Genomic DNA, 17,065 nt, shown 5'->3' on the forward strand with positions numbered 1-17,065 from the left:
GTTATATTTCTCTTATAAAAAATATTTCGGAGTTAGTTATGTGTATGACTTGCAGAGATAAAATCAGTTAACAAGTACGACCAAAATGCTTAGCCTGAACACAGTTAATCAAGTAGTGCGGCTCAAAAAGGTTCATTCTTTCATGATACCCGTAGGACTGAGTCTGCATGCCTCACCAGGCTGGATGAGGCGGTTCTGCGTGATGAAAAATAAATAATCATGAGTTTATTACTAACTTCCATCACTTGGCTCACTTTAATGAGTATCCCCTGACAATTATAATTGTAATTCAAGTGCTTTAAGCGGTATTTATTATAGGTTTATAGCATCAACTATAAGGAGACTGAGGGTGCGTGGAAAAGACCACAGCTCCCGCCCAGTGCCTGCGCGACGGTCGCATCCAATCATACATGACAGATACAAGAGGACGTAGAACAGGACTATTCTCTCCAGAAATTGCTATAATTATAATAATAATAATAATAGCTGCAGCAGGATAATTCATGTACCAATATACTCATTAATTAAACTTTAAGCTTGAACTCACCAGCCAAGCTACCGCCACCCGACGTCTGCGTGGTGCCATGTGGCGATGACGAGACGGCTGATGAGCTGACGAGGTACGACGTGTGCACCCCAGCGACCCAAGGTCAAGACTAAGAAGTGAACTTGATGAGTTGCTCTTTATATACTCGCCCATGGTACTGCATGCGGTTAAGAGCTTTTCGCTTGCCATTAATGTTATGTGTGACGTTCCCTCGAAGTTCGTTTGAACCAGACGTTATTATTATTATTAATAATAATGACAAAAGTTGTGACCCTCACGCGAGGGCAGAGGGAATGAGGGCAACAGTCGTGCTACACAAAGGTTCGCTTAGCAAGTGCTCGAGGGACTAGAAATTTTATTTAAATTCCAATAATGATCTTGAATAGGCATCTAGGAACAAGCCAAATCACATAAAAAGTTACAAAGAAAACAAGTCTCATGTCTGCAGCTGATTGCATTATTGACGAATATAATTAAAATGGCGGAACTGATTGGAATATGATTGGAGATTGGCTGAACCAATCACAGTATTGCTACCGCTGGATGAGCCTCGGTGTAAATTTTATCACGACGACATGATCGCAGCCTTTTAAAGCGGCACGTTTGGAATATAATTAAGTTATGGACCGTTATGGAAGTTCCATTAATTTTGATATCAGTAAATGGGCAGTATAATTGGGAAATTTCGTTGTACTATAAAGTGCTGGGCGCTCAATAATTAAATTATAATACCAGTTAATGGGCAGTATAAGTGGGAAATTCTGTTGCATTATAAACTGCTGGGCGTTCCATCAATTATAATATCAGTTACTGGGCAGTATAAGTGGGGAATTGTGTTGCATTATAAAGTGCTGGGGGCTCCAAAAGTTATAATATCAGTTACTGGGCAGTATAAGTGGGGAATTTCGTTGCTTTATCAGGTGCTGGACGCTCCGTAAGCTATAATTTCAGCTACTGGGCAGTATAAGCGGGGAATTTCGTCAGCTGTCCTGCAGGATAGCTGATGCAGGACAGATGATGCGGGACAGATGATGCGGGACAGATGATGCGGGACAGCTAAGATCATATCTATCTATAAAATATCGGTAATCAAACTAATCCTACGAAAATTACTAATAACAGGTTAATGACTTGCTTCTGACGCCATTATTCGTTGAAATTGTTAGGAAAATAAAATTTAGACAAAGAGCTAACCTTTTGTCTAGCAGTAGTACTTCATCTGGGTTCTCCACATCAGCTTTGGCACATCCATAGGAAATAGATCAAGCACTCCCAAATAGTACTTTATTACAGCAGCAGCAATCAGTATGTACAAATAAGATATCGATCAGAAGGAGACTTCCGATGAGGATGAGAGCGTAAAGTCAACAACCCTTAATACCAAAAAATAACTCGTCCCTAGTAAGTTCCGGTCCGCAATAAAGTTACTACCGTAATGTCGGGATACCCGCTATTTTGTAACATATATGAATAAATTTTTACACTATAGCAAATAAACTGTGTCCTGATATTTCATTTACACTGGCAGCTGCACTAAGTAACTACACTAGTAACCAGAAGTGGGCAGTAGCGCGCTACATGTAGCGGTAGCGGCGCTACATTTAAGCAATTGTTGGGAGCGCAGCCGTGGGTCACAAAATTGACTCGTAAACAGGCCCTGGGCCCAACGCCAACCATCAGCATGCAATATCTGCACATAGCCTCAGATCAATGAGCTGTGGGTAACTTCGGCTAACAGTAAATCCGCTGTGCACAACACAGCCACTGCTCCACAGCGCCGGAGCCCAACTGGCCGGAGCACAACAGGGCCTACCGCAACAGGCGGCGCAGGTTAGGTTAGGTTACATTACGTTACGTTAGGAGTAGCTGTTGCGGTAGGGCCTGTTGCGCTCCGGCCTGTATGCGCTCCTGCCTGTGACTGAACGGCGCTGTTGTGGTGGGCGCTTTGTGTCAAAAGCCGTGAAGATGCCCGGCTGCGTTACGCTCGGGAAGGTATATGAATCGTACTGTGGACTTGGGCTATGCTGACCTCTAGCTATCCACCCAACCGCAACAATTGTTGCGGTGGCGGTAGCGGCCGCTACATTTCACAGTAGCGCTGCCCAGCTCTGCTAGTAACTACACTAGTAACTACACTAGTTACTACACCAAGTAACTACACAAGTAACTAAACAAGTAACTACACTAGTTACTACACCAAGTAACTACACAAGTAACTAAACAAGTAACTACATCAAGTAAATACACCAAGTAACTACACCAAGTAACTACTCTAAGTAACTACACCAAGTAACTACACTAAGTAACTACACCAAGTAACTACACCAAGTAACTACACCAAGTAACTACACCAAGTAACTACACCAAGTAACTACACCAAGTTCTGGTAATTGAGTTACCGTTAGTCAAGAGAAGGTTGCGACTCCGTCTAAGCAGTTTGCTGCCTCGCAAGACATCAAACGCTTCGCTGCTAACGAACTCTTGCGCTGGCCTTGCGTTGCGCACCAATTAGCAAGTTTGACTTCAATATTTGCATGGCGTTAAGCTGATATGTTCTCGGGGTTGCAGAGCTGTTGCGTGTGACCCTGACGCAGTTTACGCAGGTCTCGTACGTCGTAATTTGCGCGCGTCTTCGCAAGGTGAAAGTTTCCCTCTCCGAAGATCGCGCGCAACCGCCGCTGAAAGTAAGAGTGTGACGTCACGTATATCCGCGCTTGTGAGTGGTGGAGCATTAGGTATTCGTCGTACTGATTGGTGCTCAAACTAAATTAAGAGACCAATGGGAGCGAGCGTTAGTAGGTGACCTCGCGAGGTAATTACCGAGGCTATATAAGGCGGGCGACAGGCTGGTTCCGGCAGAGCTACTCAGCAGGTCGACGAGACACGACCTCTCCTAGGAACTCCTTCCCCTTCCTTCATTATGATCTTCTCAGTGGTGCGTATAACTGTATGTTCACGAGCTCAACTGCCACATGAGATTAATAGGTGGATACAAATTTTGTAATTAATCTATCAACAGAACAACAAAAATGTTTCAGAGAGATAAAAGGTTTTGATGCACCATACGACACAATTTTATTGTTCATTCTCAGCGGCTCGCAAAAATCTATTTCGAAATCAAGTGCGCTTTAGATTACGGATTTTTGCGAGGCTAAATTTCGTGCCGAAAGAAAAGACACGTCAAATTGTGAATAAAAATTTTAATTACACATCCTACGAAAATGTAAGAAACGTACTAAACGTAAAAACCGTGGACATTTTTTCTCCCTTCTGCCAAAAATATAGAAAAAAATCGTAGTTGTTGAATGCCTAGATTAAAGCAATTATATTAACCAAGTTTATCATCTCTCAATTCGCTACAAGTGACGTTGTCACTCGTAACGAAGTCGTCGACTGCATAGTAGCTGCGATGCTGACGGGGAATTGACAGCATAAGCAGGCAGCGCTTGGTCAGGAATTGGATATACAATTTTAGGCAAATAATTTGTTTTGTGGGCAGTCGGTGTTGCTGGCGTGTCAGGTGCTGGTGGCGTTGGGTGACCGCCACTCGCCTCCCACGTACGGACACTCCACCCCCAGCTACGGCAAACTGCCCCCCAGGCACCCCCACTCGCCCCCGACTTATGGCCCCCCTGCAAGCCCCGAGCCGTTGTACGGCCACTGCGACCCCACCAAGCCCCCTGCATGTGCCTATAACGGCACCTCCTACTGCCTCGAAGACCCCGAGTATCCCGCCAGCGACATCGCGAGTGCCATCAGCAGCGACTACATCTTCGCCAAGAAGTACTCTGATGTCCCCGACCAGTCGGCGGACGACCTGGTAGAGTTCCTGACGAAGCTTCAGGAGGAGGCCTTCGACTACGCCTTCTACTCGGGCGCCTCCACAGGGCACTCGCCATACGACCTCACGCACTGGGCAGGCAAGTGGCACGGTAGTCGTGACAGCATGGCTAAGGTTGTCGTGTCTCCTACAAAAGATCATCTATCTATCACTACGAGAGAACACTTATTTTAGCTTGCATGGTCAGCAACAGCAATGCTAGGTAAGCGACAGAGATTCCCACACGTTTGTGATAACATTGCATTTCGGCTCCAGTTAGATGAATATATTAAAACTTAATGCATTGGGGGCATCTCCGGTTACCAAGCCTTCTTATACATATAGCGTTGATGATAATTAATGTAAACGTAGAAGAGTTGAAGTGTCTCTGATCGTAAAAGAACGTTTCTACATCATGAGACGTCAAATTAAAATGCTATTCTGATATTCATGTTCTCAGGTCCCGAGGGCTACATATGCCCCAGCGACGTGGCCTACGCGACACTGAGGCGGGCCCGCAATGTGCAGGGCAAGTGGCACGTGATCGTGAACGACGCGCACTACCACACGCAGACGGTGCGCCTGGAGACGTGCCTGTACCCAGGGGCGGCGTGCCGTGCCCTCGCCCCCTGCTACTCGAGCGCCTGCACGCAGAAGTTCGTGTACCACCGCCTGCTGTCGTATGATCCCTGCGACATGTACAAGGGGCTCTTCATAGACGTCTACCAACTGCCGTCTGTCTGTTCCTGCCACGTCCCAGCGCACTAACTGCCGGGTACCCGTCGGCGGACAGTCAACCACCACGATGGACGTCGGCTGCCACCACGGTGGACGTTGGCTGCCACCACGGTGGACGTTGGCTGCCACCACGATGGACGTAGGCTGCCACCAAGGTGGACGTCGGCGGCCACCACGGTGGACGTCGGCTGCCACCAAGGTGGACGTTGGCTGCCACCACGATGGACGTCGGCTGCCACCACGATGGACGTTGGCTGCCACCACGGTGGACGTTGGCTGCCACCACGATGGACGTAGGCTGCCACCAAGGTGGACGTCGGCGGCCACCACGGTGGACGTAGGTGGACGTCGGCTGCCACCACGGAGGACGTCGGCTGCCACCACGGTGGACGTCGGCTGCCACCACGGTGGACGTCGGCTGCCACCACGATGGACATCGTCAGCCACGGTGGTGGATGTAGTTGGCAACCACACGAATGAGATTATACTCACTAATTTGGCCCTGAAGAGAAGTTGAAGAATCTGGAATTTCCCAAATGCTGGACTAGAGAACTGTTTTCTTTGCGTACCATCACAGGAGGCTCGACCACCAGCCTCTACCATCACCAGGACAACACTTGGGAATTTCTCGGAGCCTTGAAGTCTCGCTACAGAAATTTTTTACTTTTTTTTCCTCTTTTCTACGGCCGCTGTCGGCTGGGAGCTCTCTTATATATAAGGAATTATTTATCGCGAAACAAAATGCTACAAAACTCAATTTATTTCTTTTATTCCGTCAAAATTAGAGCTTTAATGACAATAAAAACTTTACAATAAGGGCAAGAAGATTGGTAAAAAAATATGTCCTGAGACACATCACGCTCAAGTAACATGCCATCGAAATGTGAAATTAATCAATACCTTTCATCTTCATTTCATCAAATCCCTAAAAATTGTAGGCTGAGTGCACAAACAATTGTCAGTTTCTGTCAAAATTCATCAATAATATAACTCAGTAGTTAGTACTCACTGCAGTGAGTGGCAGAGAGCGCATTTTCTCGTCGACAAAAACGTGAAGTCACGGACGGACAGACAGACGGACATGGCGAACAGAATAGTGAATTTTTTCCATAAATAAGAAAATGCGCTAAAAAGCGAAGGGATAAACGAGGGGAAGATAAATATTGAAACTGACAAACAGAACCAGAGTAAGAAACTAAATCGAACCGATTGCTGAAATCTCTGTTGTTAAACGAAGTATTTTCAACAGTAATGATATTTGTTGGCATTAGAATGTATAGATGTTGCAATATGCAACATCAAGCGTCGTCATCAAGGACGCTTCTGACGCTCATGATTTTGACTCAAAAACAAAAATAAGTTTTCGATGAAATTACAAATAATGGAATACCAATGCAGGTCTGGAGGCACGCAAAATAGCCTGTGCACAGAAAGGGAGAGAACGGAACCCTCCGGCAGCGTCATGTTCAAGTGAGCTAAACGAGTCGCGTACAACTGCATTCTTTTATTCGAGTGTGTGATGGCTGGAGGCTACAAGGGCAGGAGGCTACACGGGCAGGAGGTTACAGGAGCTGGAGGCTACACGGGCAGGAGGCTACAAGGGCAGGAGGCTACACGGGCAGGAGGTTACAGGAGCTGGAGGCTACACGGGCAGGAGGCTACAGGAGCTTGAGGCTACACGGGCAGGAGGCTACAGGAGCAGGAGGCTACAGGGGCAGGAGGTTACACGGGCAGGAGGTTACACGGGCAGGAGACTACAGGAGCTGGAGGCTACAGGAGCTGGAGGCTACAGGAGCTGGAGGCTACAGGAGCTGGAGGCTACACGGGCAGGAGGCTACAGGAGCAGGAGGCTACAGGAGCTTGAGGCTACAGGAGCTGGAGGCTACAGGAGCTGGAGGCTACAGGAGCTGGAGGCTACAGGAGCAGGAGGCTACACGGGCAGGAGGTTACAGGAGCAGGAGGCTACAAGGGCGGCAGGTTGAGGGTAGAGCGCACAAGGCGCCGCGCTTGTCGCTCGAACTGCGCGCGGTTGTCGCGCCAGAGCTTCGCCGCGTCCACGTTAGCGCTGCTCTCCGCGTTAGGTTCTGAGGGTTAAATAATTTTATGGTTAATAATAGGGTTAAATAATATTGATTTTATTGTGTTGCACACATTGTTAATAATAGGGTTAAATAATATTGATTTTATTGTGTTGCACACATTGTTAATAATAGGGTTAAATAATTTTATTGTTAATAATAGGGTTAAATAATTTTGATTTTATTGTGTTGCACACAATAAAATCAAAACGTAATACAATCAAATCCAACATAACACTGAACGGGCATGAATACAAACATAGAATTTATAACACACACATGTGTATACATAAGCATTCCATTTACCGCCGGTTTTTTGCATGTCAGCTAAATTTACATATTATCTAAAGCAAAGGACTGTAGCACTGACGCAACACATTATTCCTTGAGATGACTGCACCACGATATATATGCGTCAACAACAAAATTACCCTAGTCCGAGGTTAAGGCTAATTTAATGAATTTATTTCATGACAATGATATATGTACAACATTAAGAGCTTTAGTCAGAAGTGAACAATTGCTACAAGATAATGTAAAATGTATGCCATTAAGAGATTTAGTCAGAAGTGAAGAATTGCTACAAGATAATGTAAAATGTATGCCATTAAGAGATTTAGTCAGAAGAGAACAATTGCTACAAGATAATGTAAAATGTATGCCATTAAGAGATTTAGTGAGAAGTGAAGAAAATCTACCAGCGAGCATAGATATGACGGAGAGAAGGATCTTCTCAACGCTCTGCACGGGACTCCAGCGCTCGGCGCTAGACTCGTAACCCATCGGGTCCTCCCCTGGCGAGTGCAGGATGCTGATGCACACGCGCCCGTCACTGTAAACTGTCATGAACATGACGTGCAGTGTTAAGTTATCAAGTAAAATAACCAGACTTAAGTCTACATTACAATAGAGAGATGGTAATAGGTTCATTTTGAATGAATCACAGAATTGCTAATTAGGTACATTTTAAAGGAATTATAGCATTGCTTGCTATGGCAGCTCAAAATTAAGATATTTGTATGGCAGTCACGACGATTTTATTTGCATGGCGAGACGGTTCAGAAAATAGAGCTGCACAGTAATTCAGCATCTACCTTTGAAAAGACCATGTTCTATACCTACCTGAAATCATCATAGGAACTTGACAACATAAGCATGAAAAACATTAAAAGATACAAAACACTCTAGTATCTGCAACAAATTGATGTCACCCCTAAAAGTGAAGAGGATTATTCTAAATGATGAACCCAATTTAATAAATTCGTATTTATTTAAGTATAAATTTTGAATGGATAATTTATACAACAATGCAAAGAAAAAGATTCATATTTTTTACATATTCATAAATGTTCAATATGCCCCCTTGTGCTGCACGGCAAACATTTAAACGGTAGCCTAACTCGTCTCACACGAGAAAGCATATCTTTAGTTACTGAGTGCACCGTAGCAGTGATACGGTTCTTCAGATCTACCAGAGTTGCTGGTAGAGGCGGGACGTAAACAGAGTTGCTGGTAGAGCCGGGACGTAGATGAGTTTAGAACTTCTTAGTCCACGGTAACGCTGATGCGTCGCCGTTTGTGATGCGGCAGAAACTCACTCAATGCGGAGTGAGTTCTTGCTTCCTTGCCATAACCCCATAAGAAATAGCCACACGAGATCAGGTGTTCTAGGTGGCCAGAAGTGTAGAGCCAGATCTTCATTTCGAAGGGGGAGATGAAGAACTGGCACAAAGGACATATTGAACATTGCTAAACATGTAAAAAATTGAATCTTTCTCTTTCAATTGGTTTATAAATTATTCATTTAGAATTTATACTTAAATATATAAATTCATTAAATTGGATGCATAATTTAGAATAACCCAGTATATTTATTTCTCTTAGATTTAACTTGAACATGCATGCAAGTCATGTAGTAGTTATGAGAGCAACATTTTGTTGGGATGGAAAATGTCAGAAAATGAATATAGTTATGAAAGTAACTTACTGTTAGGATGGAAAATATCACATGTAAACTTACTGTTAGGATGGAAAATATCACATGTAAACTGCATCTTAGGAGGAGACAGCGGATAGTCTGTAGGAAATACCAGCTTGGCAGGGAACACCCCACACTCAAAACATGTGCCTTCTGGCCCCCTGTAGGCAGTTTGCATCAGAACATACATATTCTAAAATTAAAATAAAAAATTAAAGTTTTCACACATCACAGAGGAATGTTAAAAATTTCATCCACATGGGTATTTTTTTAAACATTCATTTTGTAAATATCTTTCTATATACCGTACTGATAATGCTAGGAAAAAGGTGCAGCACATTAGTTTACGGATACTGGTGGCAGGTTTTATTAATATCAAAAGCTCATTCAATGTTTGAATTATTATATTCAATAAATTAAATTTCAAACATTATTCCAATGACATAAATCTATAGCCAGACCTGCCTGCCATACTCACATAATTAGAGCTTCCCACTCAAAAAAATTCTCTTCATTTGTCGGACCAGCGATGATTCCTTCTGGTGGATTCAGTGTCAGCTCTGTAGAGAAAAAGATAATTCTATTTACCAGCTGAAAAAGTGACATAGGTAAAATAAACATGGAAATGCTCAAATGACAAAAGTTATTTATTTTCTATAGCATATAAATCTCTCAAATAAATATTGGCAATTGAAAACTACAATTTTAAAAACCATTCTAACTTGGAAACTGACTCAATGGCTAAAGTGTGCCTTCAAATATTTTCAATTCAATATTTAATATGTTGAGAAGTTTTTTGAAGTATACCTATACTGGTATGAGATAATTTGAAAGTCGTAACCTAACTGGAATGAAAAGAAGTACCTGTACATACAAATAATTGTGAAAAATTCTGGATTTTCATAATATAAAAATGGAGACCTAATTTAGTGACAGCCACTAGCAGAATGACACTCTGCAAGTAATATGTACCGTAGTTCCGAAAATTTCATCATTAAAAATGAATTAAGTGAATTTGACATTGAAAGCAAAATGTATGAATAGGTATTATTAGATACCATAGGTATATATTAACATATTGCACTTATAAAATTCATATGTACATGTTTGCATAGAAAGTATAACATTCTCAACAAAAAGTCAAACATTCTCAAAAATTTTCAGCATTTTTAGTTTTGCAATTTGTAATATTTCAATTAATTTTGCTGCTATAACATTTTTGTGCCATTATGGAGGACTGTCCTGATTTAACCCAGCAGTCCCTTATCACCCATTCAATGGTACCTTCATGTGATTTAGATCTAAAAGGTTTTAAATATTAATAAATATATCATAAAACTTGATATTTCCTGAAGAAATAACTGTTTTCACAATTCTGTCTAGATGCAAACAAATAATTTGGGAATTATAATTTCAATTGAGATCTACAATTGCATTTGCAATTTGAAATTGGAAAAGAGTGAATATTTATCAGTGATACAAGCCATAGGAATAATAATAGTTTGCTGGAGTGATGATACAAATGATACAAACATTGTTTCAATTGAAAAAGTAACCAAAAATATCTTTCCATTTAAAACAAACGAATGTTACTATCCAAGAATCATTGATGATAGTATTATTTACTCATTCAGTCAGACAAACATCCTTCAGATTTTTACTCACGTTTGTATTCTGCCATTAATCTCTTCAAAGCTCGGCCAGCCATGATGAAATATATTAATCAACTTAAATAATAGAGACCAGCTACCAAGACTGTACAACACACTGATAATGAATGAATATGCTTAAACAACCTATTGATGTTATTAGCTTAGGTATCTTATTTTGTCTTATAGGAGCACTGGATCCTGGTCCATGCAGCCCCTGGTCTAAATAGGGTCTAATGTGTGCCTATTAGTTATGTAACATCTAAAAATATGCAAATCTGAACAAGAAATATGCAGAAAAAATATTACAAGAAGAATAACAGCAAAAAGAACAATGCTAAATGAAAGAAAATAAATAAATAAATAAAAATACATATCTTGGCCACACAGCTTGCAAATTCTGCACCCTGGCCCTCAGTGGCCTGGTGCCACCCACAGCCCTGGTGACCACTGACAACTGACCAGCTTCACCAGCATTCCTATCTGGGTATCCCTAATCTGCTAGTGCTAATCATAAGAGCAGCCTGAGCTATGGCAAATAGTTCACTGCTCAAGATTGAATCCTCTGCTCTTGCTCTGGACCATCTGGATGTACAGCCTTCATTTGACACCCTGCTTCATAGCCTTCATTCTGAAAAAAAATTTATAATTGATTTTAAGACTGGGTAGGTATGACCATATGAAGAGATCACACCTCTCAGTCTGAGCAAAACTTGATTTTGAGCTGAGCCTTTTTCTCTCGCCACCACTCACCAGTCGTTTCACAGATTAATCTCTAGCTCACTCTCCCCAGCCGACGGTTGTTGTGTGAAAGAAGAGATAAAAAGAATTAATTACTGCCCATGGTATTACGGTACTTTAGATTAAGTGCATCCAAAAAAAAGGGTGTTTTTTTATTATATGTTTTTTGGGGTGTAGATTAAGAATCTGAAATCCGTTTTTTGGCAGTCAGCATCAGAAAGCAGATTTTTTATATATTTTCTATAGGGAACGACAATGGGGGACCCATGGGGAACCGGGGGTGTTTTAGGGGGGGGGGGACACACCCGAGGCTCTAATTCATAAAAAAATCAGGCAAAAATTGGCAAAAAATTTGAAAAAATCAGAATTTTTTTGACTGGAAATGATCTATATTGATCTGGGAATGAGTACCGTAAAATGGGATAACATAGACCGGCGGGGTAACTTAGACCACTTTTCGTTTTTTTAACAAAAACCCCCACAACTCAAAAACTATTTGACATAGAAAATTTTTGTCAATGGGCATTAAAGGCCTAATACTGAGGCTACATAACACAATAGAAAGATTTGAAAAGTTTGCAATAGTTTGCAAATGGAGGGCGCCGCCCCCAAATGGGGTAACTTAGACCACCTAATGTCAGCCCTGACGGGGTAACATAGACCGGCTTGGAAGTTAATATAAAATTACCATATATAACATATTTCATGTTTGACAGCCTATTTATGTTTTTTCTTTATTTTCAGACTCTACAGAGTCTTATATATGGTAATTTTAACTTAATTTCCAAGCCAGTCAATATTATCCCATCAGGGCTGCCATTAGGTAGACACATTTCCCTCATTATGGGGCGGTGCCCCCATTTGCAAACTATGACACTTTCCTCAAGTTTGTCATTTGCATATGTAACTAGAAGAGTTCTACTACAATGCACCAAAACCTGGAGTTATTTGGAGTTATTTTATCAAGAAATATACTTGATTTTACCACCTGGTCTAAGTTACCCCAAGAGCTGGGGTAACAAAGACCATCACTTTTTTTGAAATTACATAAAGACTATGAGAGGCAGGAGCCAGCAATTTATGGTGAGTGAAGCTAGAGTATAGACCTGTATTTTGCATGTTTCAATTCAAGTTTAATTTAGCTAGTAAAAAAATGGCATCATTTCTAAAAAAAGTGGTCTAAGTTACCCCATTTTACGGTAATGACTGTAAACCTACATAAAACCCAAAAATCGCGCTAGGTTAGGTTAGGATGTAGGCTGCTATTCCGCACCAGCACACGCCACACCCCAGACCCCACACCACCCAGGACCACTCTAAAGGCCCGTTTACACTAGTGGCAACGACATGCGCTCTGAGTCGTTTGCTGCAGTGCCTCACCGCGCACAACCGTTCACACTACTTCTGTACTCAGTGGTTTGAGACCGCGCGCTTTGAACACCAGTTGCCACCTAGACGTCAATGAGGATGGATGTAACTGAATTTGAGCTGTGGGCCATTGTTCTCGGGTGTGCTGCGGTCCGTCATTCTTTGCACTATGCCAGTTGTAAACGAGAATTTAGCATAGGCATCATAATTAGAGAACTAGCACATTCAAAAAGATACAGTTTATAAAAAATATAACCGTAGTCTATTCTTAAATAAAAAGTTCCAATATTCGTACCGATATTATATCATCCTTTGAAATCGCTAAACGGTAATGCATAAATTGTCAGGAGTTGCTACAATCACATAAACTAAACACGTCATGTAAAAATAACTTACATCATTTTCATTTCGATTTTTGTACTCCTTTGACCGAACACTCCCATATGCATTCATGTTCTCTATGAAGATCAATTAGGCGCTCTACTAGAGAGTGGGCGTACACAATCAACCTTATTAGACCACAGACAGCTATTTACTAACTAAGAATTTAAAAGCAAAGAATAGTCCACAAAAATCATATCTCCATAGAAAACGTTTCGGAGTCCAGCTCCATCGTCAGTTCGTAGAATCTAGAATCACAAATCAGAAGTCACAAATTGATACATTGAAACCATAGAAAGAATTGAATTTCTTCAATTAATTAATTTAGATTTTTAATTTGATTTAAATTTTTAATTTAATTTAAATTCTTAGCTAATTTGCAATTTAGGCATACAAGTGATATCAATTCTTTAATAGCTATCTACTAAGCGCCGCGCTTGTGTTGCATGAGGCATGGCCCCTGTCAATCGCTAGCTCGTCAATCGGTCAAGAAGCGCATGCAGAGGCTGCAAAGCGCCTCTGCATGCGCTTTGAGGCATTTGATTCTCGTGCGTTGCCCCTAGTGTGAACGGGCCTTAATGGTCCTAACCTATTACCTAACCTAACCTAGCGCTATTTTTAGGTTTTACATAGGTTTACAGTCATTCCCAGATCTAGGTATATAGATCATTTCCAGTCAAAAAATTTTTCCAATTTTTTGCCAATTTTGCAGATTTTTTCCTGATTCTTTTGAATTTTTGATGAATTAGAGCCTTGGGCATGTCCCCCCCCCCGGCCCCCCCTAAAATTTCCGGTTCCCCATGCCCCACGGGTCCCCCATTGTTTTTTCTATAGAAAATAGGTAAGTATATAAAAAAATCAGAAAAAAATCAGTTTTCCGATGCCGACCAGGCGACCACCAAAAACGGATTTCAGATTCTTCTACACATCAAAAAACATACGATTAAAAAAAAACACCTTTTTTGGATGCACGTAATCTAGAGTACCTAACATCCTGCCCGTGAGCCCGTGCTGGGCCGTGCAGAGGGCCATGCTTGGAGTTACGTACTGTGTATCTTAATTGGGTGTTTACACTTTACAGTTTACCATGCTGCAGCTTGGCAGGACAAATTGGCAGGTGAACAGGCAACAAATTATTGCAGTGTGTATTTTCAGGGGATATCTACTCCACCTGATTCTTCTTCTTTTCCCGGGTGACGGGTGTCCACGCTGCCGCTGGGTGGACTTAAAGCCACAGGACAACCGCAAGGATGACCGTTGGGCCTGAGAGCTTCTGCAGTAAACTCCACCTAGAGCTGATACTACAAGCCTTAGAGCCTACAAGGTTCAACTTCAAGGAAGTAAAAGATTTTCAAGGTATGGATTCTGAAAAAGAAACAGTACATTCTGAGCTTGAGAGCGCAGCCGTGCACCACCAATTTTGTGCACCAAGAAGCCCTGAACCTGAATCAAACGCCTTGGATCTCTCCGGACATCCACCAATGACCAAACCAATCAGCCGTGAACCACTCGGCTTTGTCCTCCTCCGGCCTTGCATAGAACCTGCCGCGCACCACCAGGCCGCGGATCGAATATGAGTGATATGACTTCCGGGCATCGTTAAATTACGTAATTTTACGTTCACCCCATCTGAGGTTAGGTTTCAGGTAGCATAGTTCTGTTCCAAAATTTATTGTCCTTCGACAAGAGGTCGTCCGATCGAGGGCACGTTCGACGCATGGCCTAGATACGGACGGCTTGAAGCGTTGAAGGCTACCGTCAACCGGGGCTACTCGGGACGGTTTTGAGCGTTTTTTGTTAATAACTTCTCAGGATGAAACATTTCATAAACAAGTTTTGGCTCATTTTATAGCTCTTTGCGAGGGCTATCGAATGGCATCTTCAAAAAAATTCCATATGCTATTCGTAAGGTGCCAGAACCCGAGTAGCCCCGCCGTGCGGAAATGGCCGCCATTTTTTTTGTAATGAGATAGGCAAAATCTGTCAATTACGTTTTCAAGCCAACACCTGGGTGCAACTTTTATGTAAGTAAAATTTTTTAATACGGCAAATATTTTTTTTGCTACAGACCTTAGCAGAAGTAACTTTTCAAATAGCGTTTTTCACCATTTTTTTCAGGAATTTTTCAAAGCTAGTAAATGTCGTTATTTTCGACTTCCTTTCTACTACATAGATAGGAAAAATGTTGTTGTTTAGGCCACTATATTTAGTTTAGCAATATTCCAATTAGTTTCGCTACTATGACTGTTTTACGACGTGTCAGAGGTGCGTCCCGAGTTGCCCCGCCAGTCCCGAGTTGCCCCGGTTGACGGTACGTTCCGGAAGGCAGGAATCATGAAGGTCCATTAAGGCTCGTCCACACTACGAGACTCTGTGCGACTGACGACTGAAAAACTGGCTTTTTCAGTCCAGACTGAGGCAGTCCGGACCATCAACACGGGCTCATCGGCGAATGAAGCAGTGTTCATTCTTTTGAGCCGCTCATCTCTGATGAGCCGCAGCCGCTCAAGCGCTCATCTCGGGAGTGTCGCTTTGAGCCTTTGACTGCCGTCTGAGTAGGTTGTGCGTTGCTGTCGCTCTTACCCTATTTACACACAATTACCTATTTATTTACTTTGCTTTGCAATGTCGCATGACGGAGACTGGAACAGAGATGTTACTGAGAGGCTTATTGAGTTATATAGACAGGCACCTTGCCTATGGAAAGTAAAAAGTTCGGTTTACACAGACAGAATCTCAAGACTTCAAGCATTAGAAAAAATAAGTGAAGAAATCAGATGCATCTATGAACATCGAAAAAATTCCCACATTGCGAAATCAATTTAGATCAGAGATGAAACGAAAGAAAGATACCCTGAAATCTGGAGCAGGTGCCGAGGATTCATTTACACCGCGGTTGTGGTTAGGTTTTGCGTTTCATAACTGCTATTAGGTATATAGATAGCCGAAAACTTTTGAATTCAATCCATCTTTTTCGGCTTCAATCCAAAATCTTCAAGTTACTTTTTGGCACGATCCATCTTCAAAGGCCAACGAGTAACTGAAATGTTGCGCGCGGCAGAGTGGTAGCACTGCGATAGTCGTGAGTCTTGATCCCAGCACATGCACGTAGTCGGAACGCACACGCCAGTTTTGAGGCCCAGCCATGTGGCTTATTGGTCTCAGTCCAGTCTCGATCCTTCCGAATCAGTCCCGTAGTGTAAACGAGCCTTTACATTCAGGGCAGTGATGGTCTTCTTTTTTTTTTTTAATTTGATTTGAAGACTTCGGGTATGCAGGTAGCACACCTCCCAGCCTGAGCACAACTCAGATTTTGATCACTCCACTTCACTTGTTGATTTCACTTTTTATTTCTCTTTCAGCACTTCCACCAACCAGTGTGGCAGTAAATAGTGAGGAGGAGACTACAGGAGCTGGAGGCTACAGGAGCTGGAGACTACAGGAGCTTGAGGCTACAGGAGCAGGAGGCTACACGGGCAGGAGGTTACAGGAGCAGGAGGCTACAAGGGCGGCAGGTTGAGGGTAGAGCGCACAAGGCGCCGCGCTTGTCGCTCGAACTGCGCGCGGTTGTCGCGCCAGAGCTTCGCCGCGTCCACGTTAGCGCTGCTCTCCGCGTTAGGTTCTGAGGGTTAAATAATTTTATGGTTAATAATAGGGTTAAATAATATTGATTTTATTGTGTTGCACACATTGTTAATAATAGGGTTAAATAATATTGATTTTATTGTGTTGCACACATTGTTAATAATAGGGTTAAATAATATT

The 17,065-nt window shown here is 42.4% G+C and overlaps 2 protein-coding genes across 2 annotated transcripts; one reads left to right on the forward strand and one right to left on the reverse strand.

Annotated features, from left to right (window-relative positions):
- The first annotated feature begins 3,410 nt into the window (after positions 1–3,410).
- LOC108665201 lies at positions 3,411–5,189 on the forward strand. The gene is made up of 3 exons (XM_018151934.2): positions 3,411–3,482; positions 4,047–4,467; positions 4,828–5,189. Exons 1-3 carry the CDS (start codon positions 3,468–3,470, stop codon positions 5,133–5,135), a joined length of 744 nt encoding a protein of 247 aa, XP_018007423.1. The 5' UTR covers positions 3,411–3,467; the 3' UTR covers positions 5,136–5,189.
- Positions 5,190–6,930: 1,741 nt separating this feature from the next.
- On the reverse strand, positions 6,931–11,179 carry LOC108665206 (ubiquitin-conjugating enzyme E2 G2). The gene is made up of 5 exons (XM_018151938.2): positions 10,827–11,179; positions 9,640–9,721; positions 9,204–9,322; positions 7,882–8,022; positions 6,931–7,189 (listed from the first exon to the last, which is right to left on the reverse strand). Exons 1-5 carry the CDS (start codon positions 10,867–10,869, stop codon positions 7,068–7,070), a joined length of 507 nt encoding a protein of 168 aa, XP_018007427.1. The 5' UTR covers positions 10,870–11,179; the 3' UTR covers positions 6,931–7,067.
- Positions 11,180–17,065: the final 5,886 nt, after the last annotated feature.

Source organism: Hyalella azteca, unplaced genomic scaffold, assembly GCF_000764305.2.
Source record: "Hyalella azteca isolate HAZT.00-mixed unplaced genomic scaffold, Hazt_2.0.2 contig11653, whole genome shotgun sequence".
In the NCBI taxonomy this organism is placed as follows: domain Eukaryota; kingdom Metazoa; phylum Arthropoda; class Malacostraca; order Amphipoda; family Hyalellidae; genus Hyalella; species Hyalella azteca.

Coding starts and splice junctions, on each gene's coding strand:
- LOC108665201 (XM_018151934.2), top strand. Junction 4,468..4,827: donor CGACCTCACGCACTGGGCAG/GCAAGTGGCACG, acceptor TCATGTTCTCAG/GTCCCGAGGGCTACATATGC.
- LOC108665206 (XM_018151938.2), bottom strand. CDS start 10,869: ATGGCTGGCCGAGCTTTGAAGAGATTAATGGCAGAATACAAAC. Junction 8,023..9,203: donor TGATATTTTCCATCCTAACA/GTAAGTTTACAT, acceptor TGTTCATGACAG/TTTACAGTGACGGGCGCGTG. Junction 7,190..7,881: donor CGTCATATCTATGCTCGCTG/GTAGATTTTCTT, acceptor TTTAACCCTCAG/AACCTAACGCGGAGAGCAGC.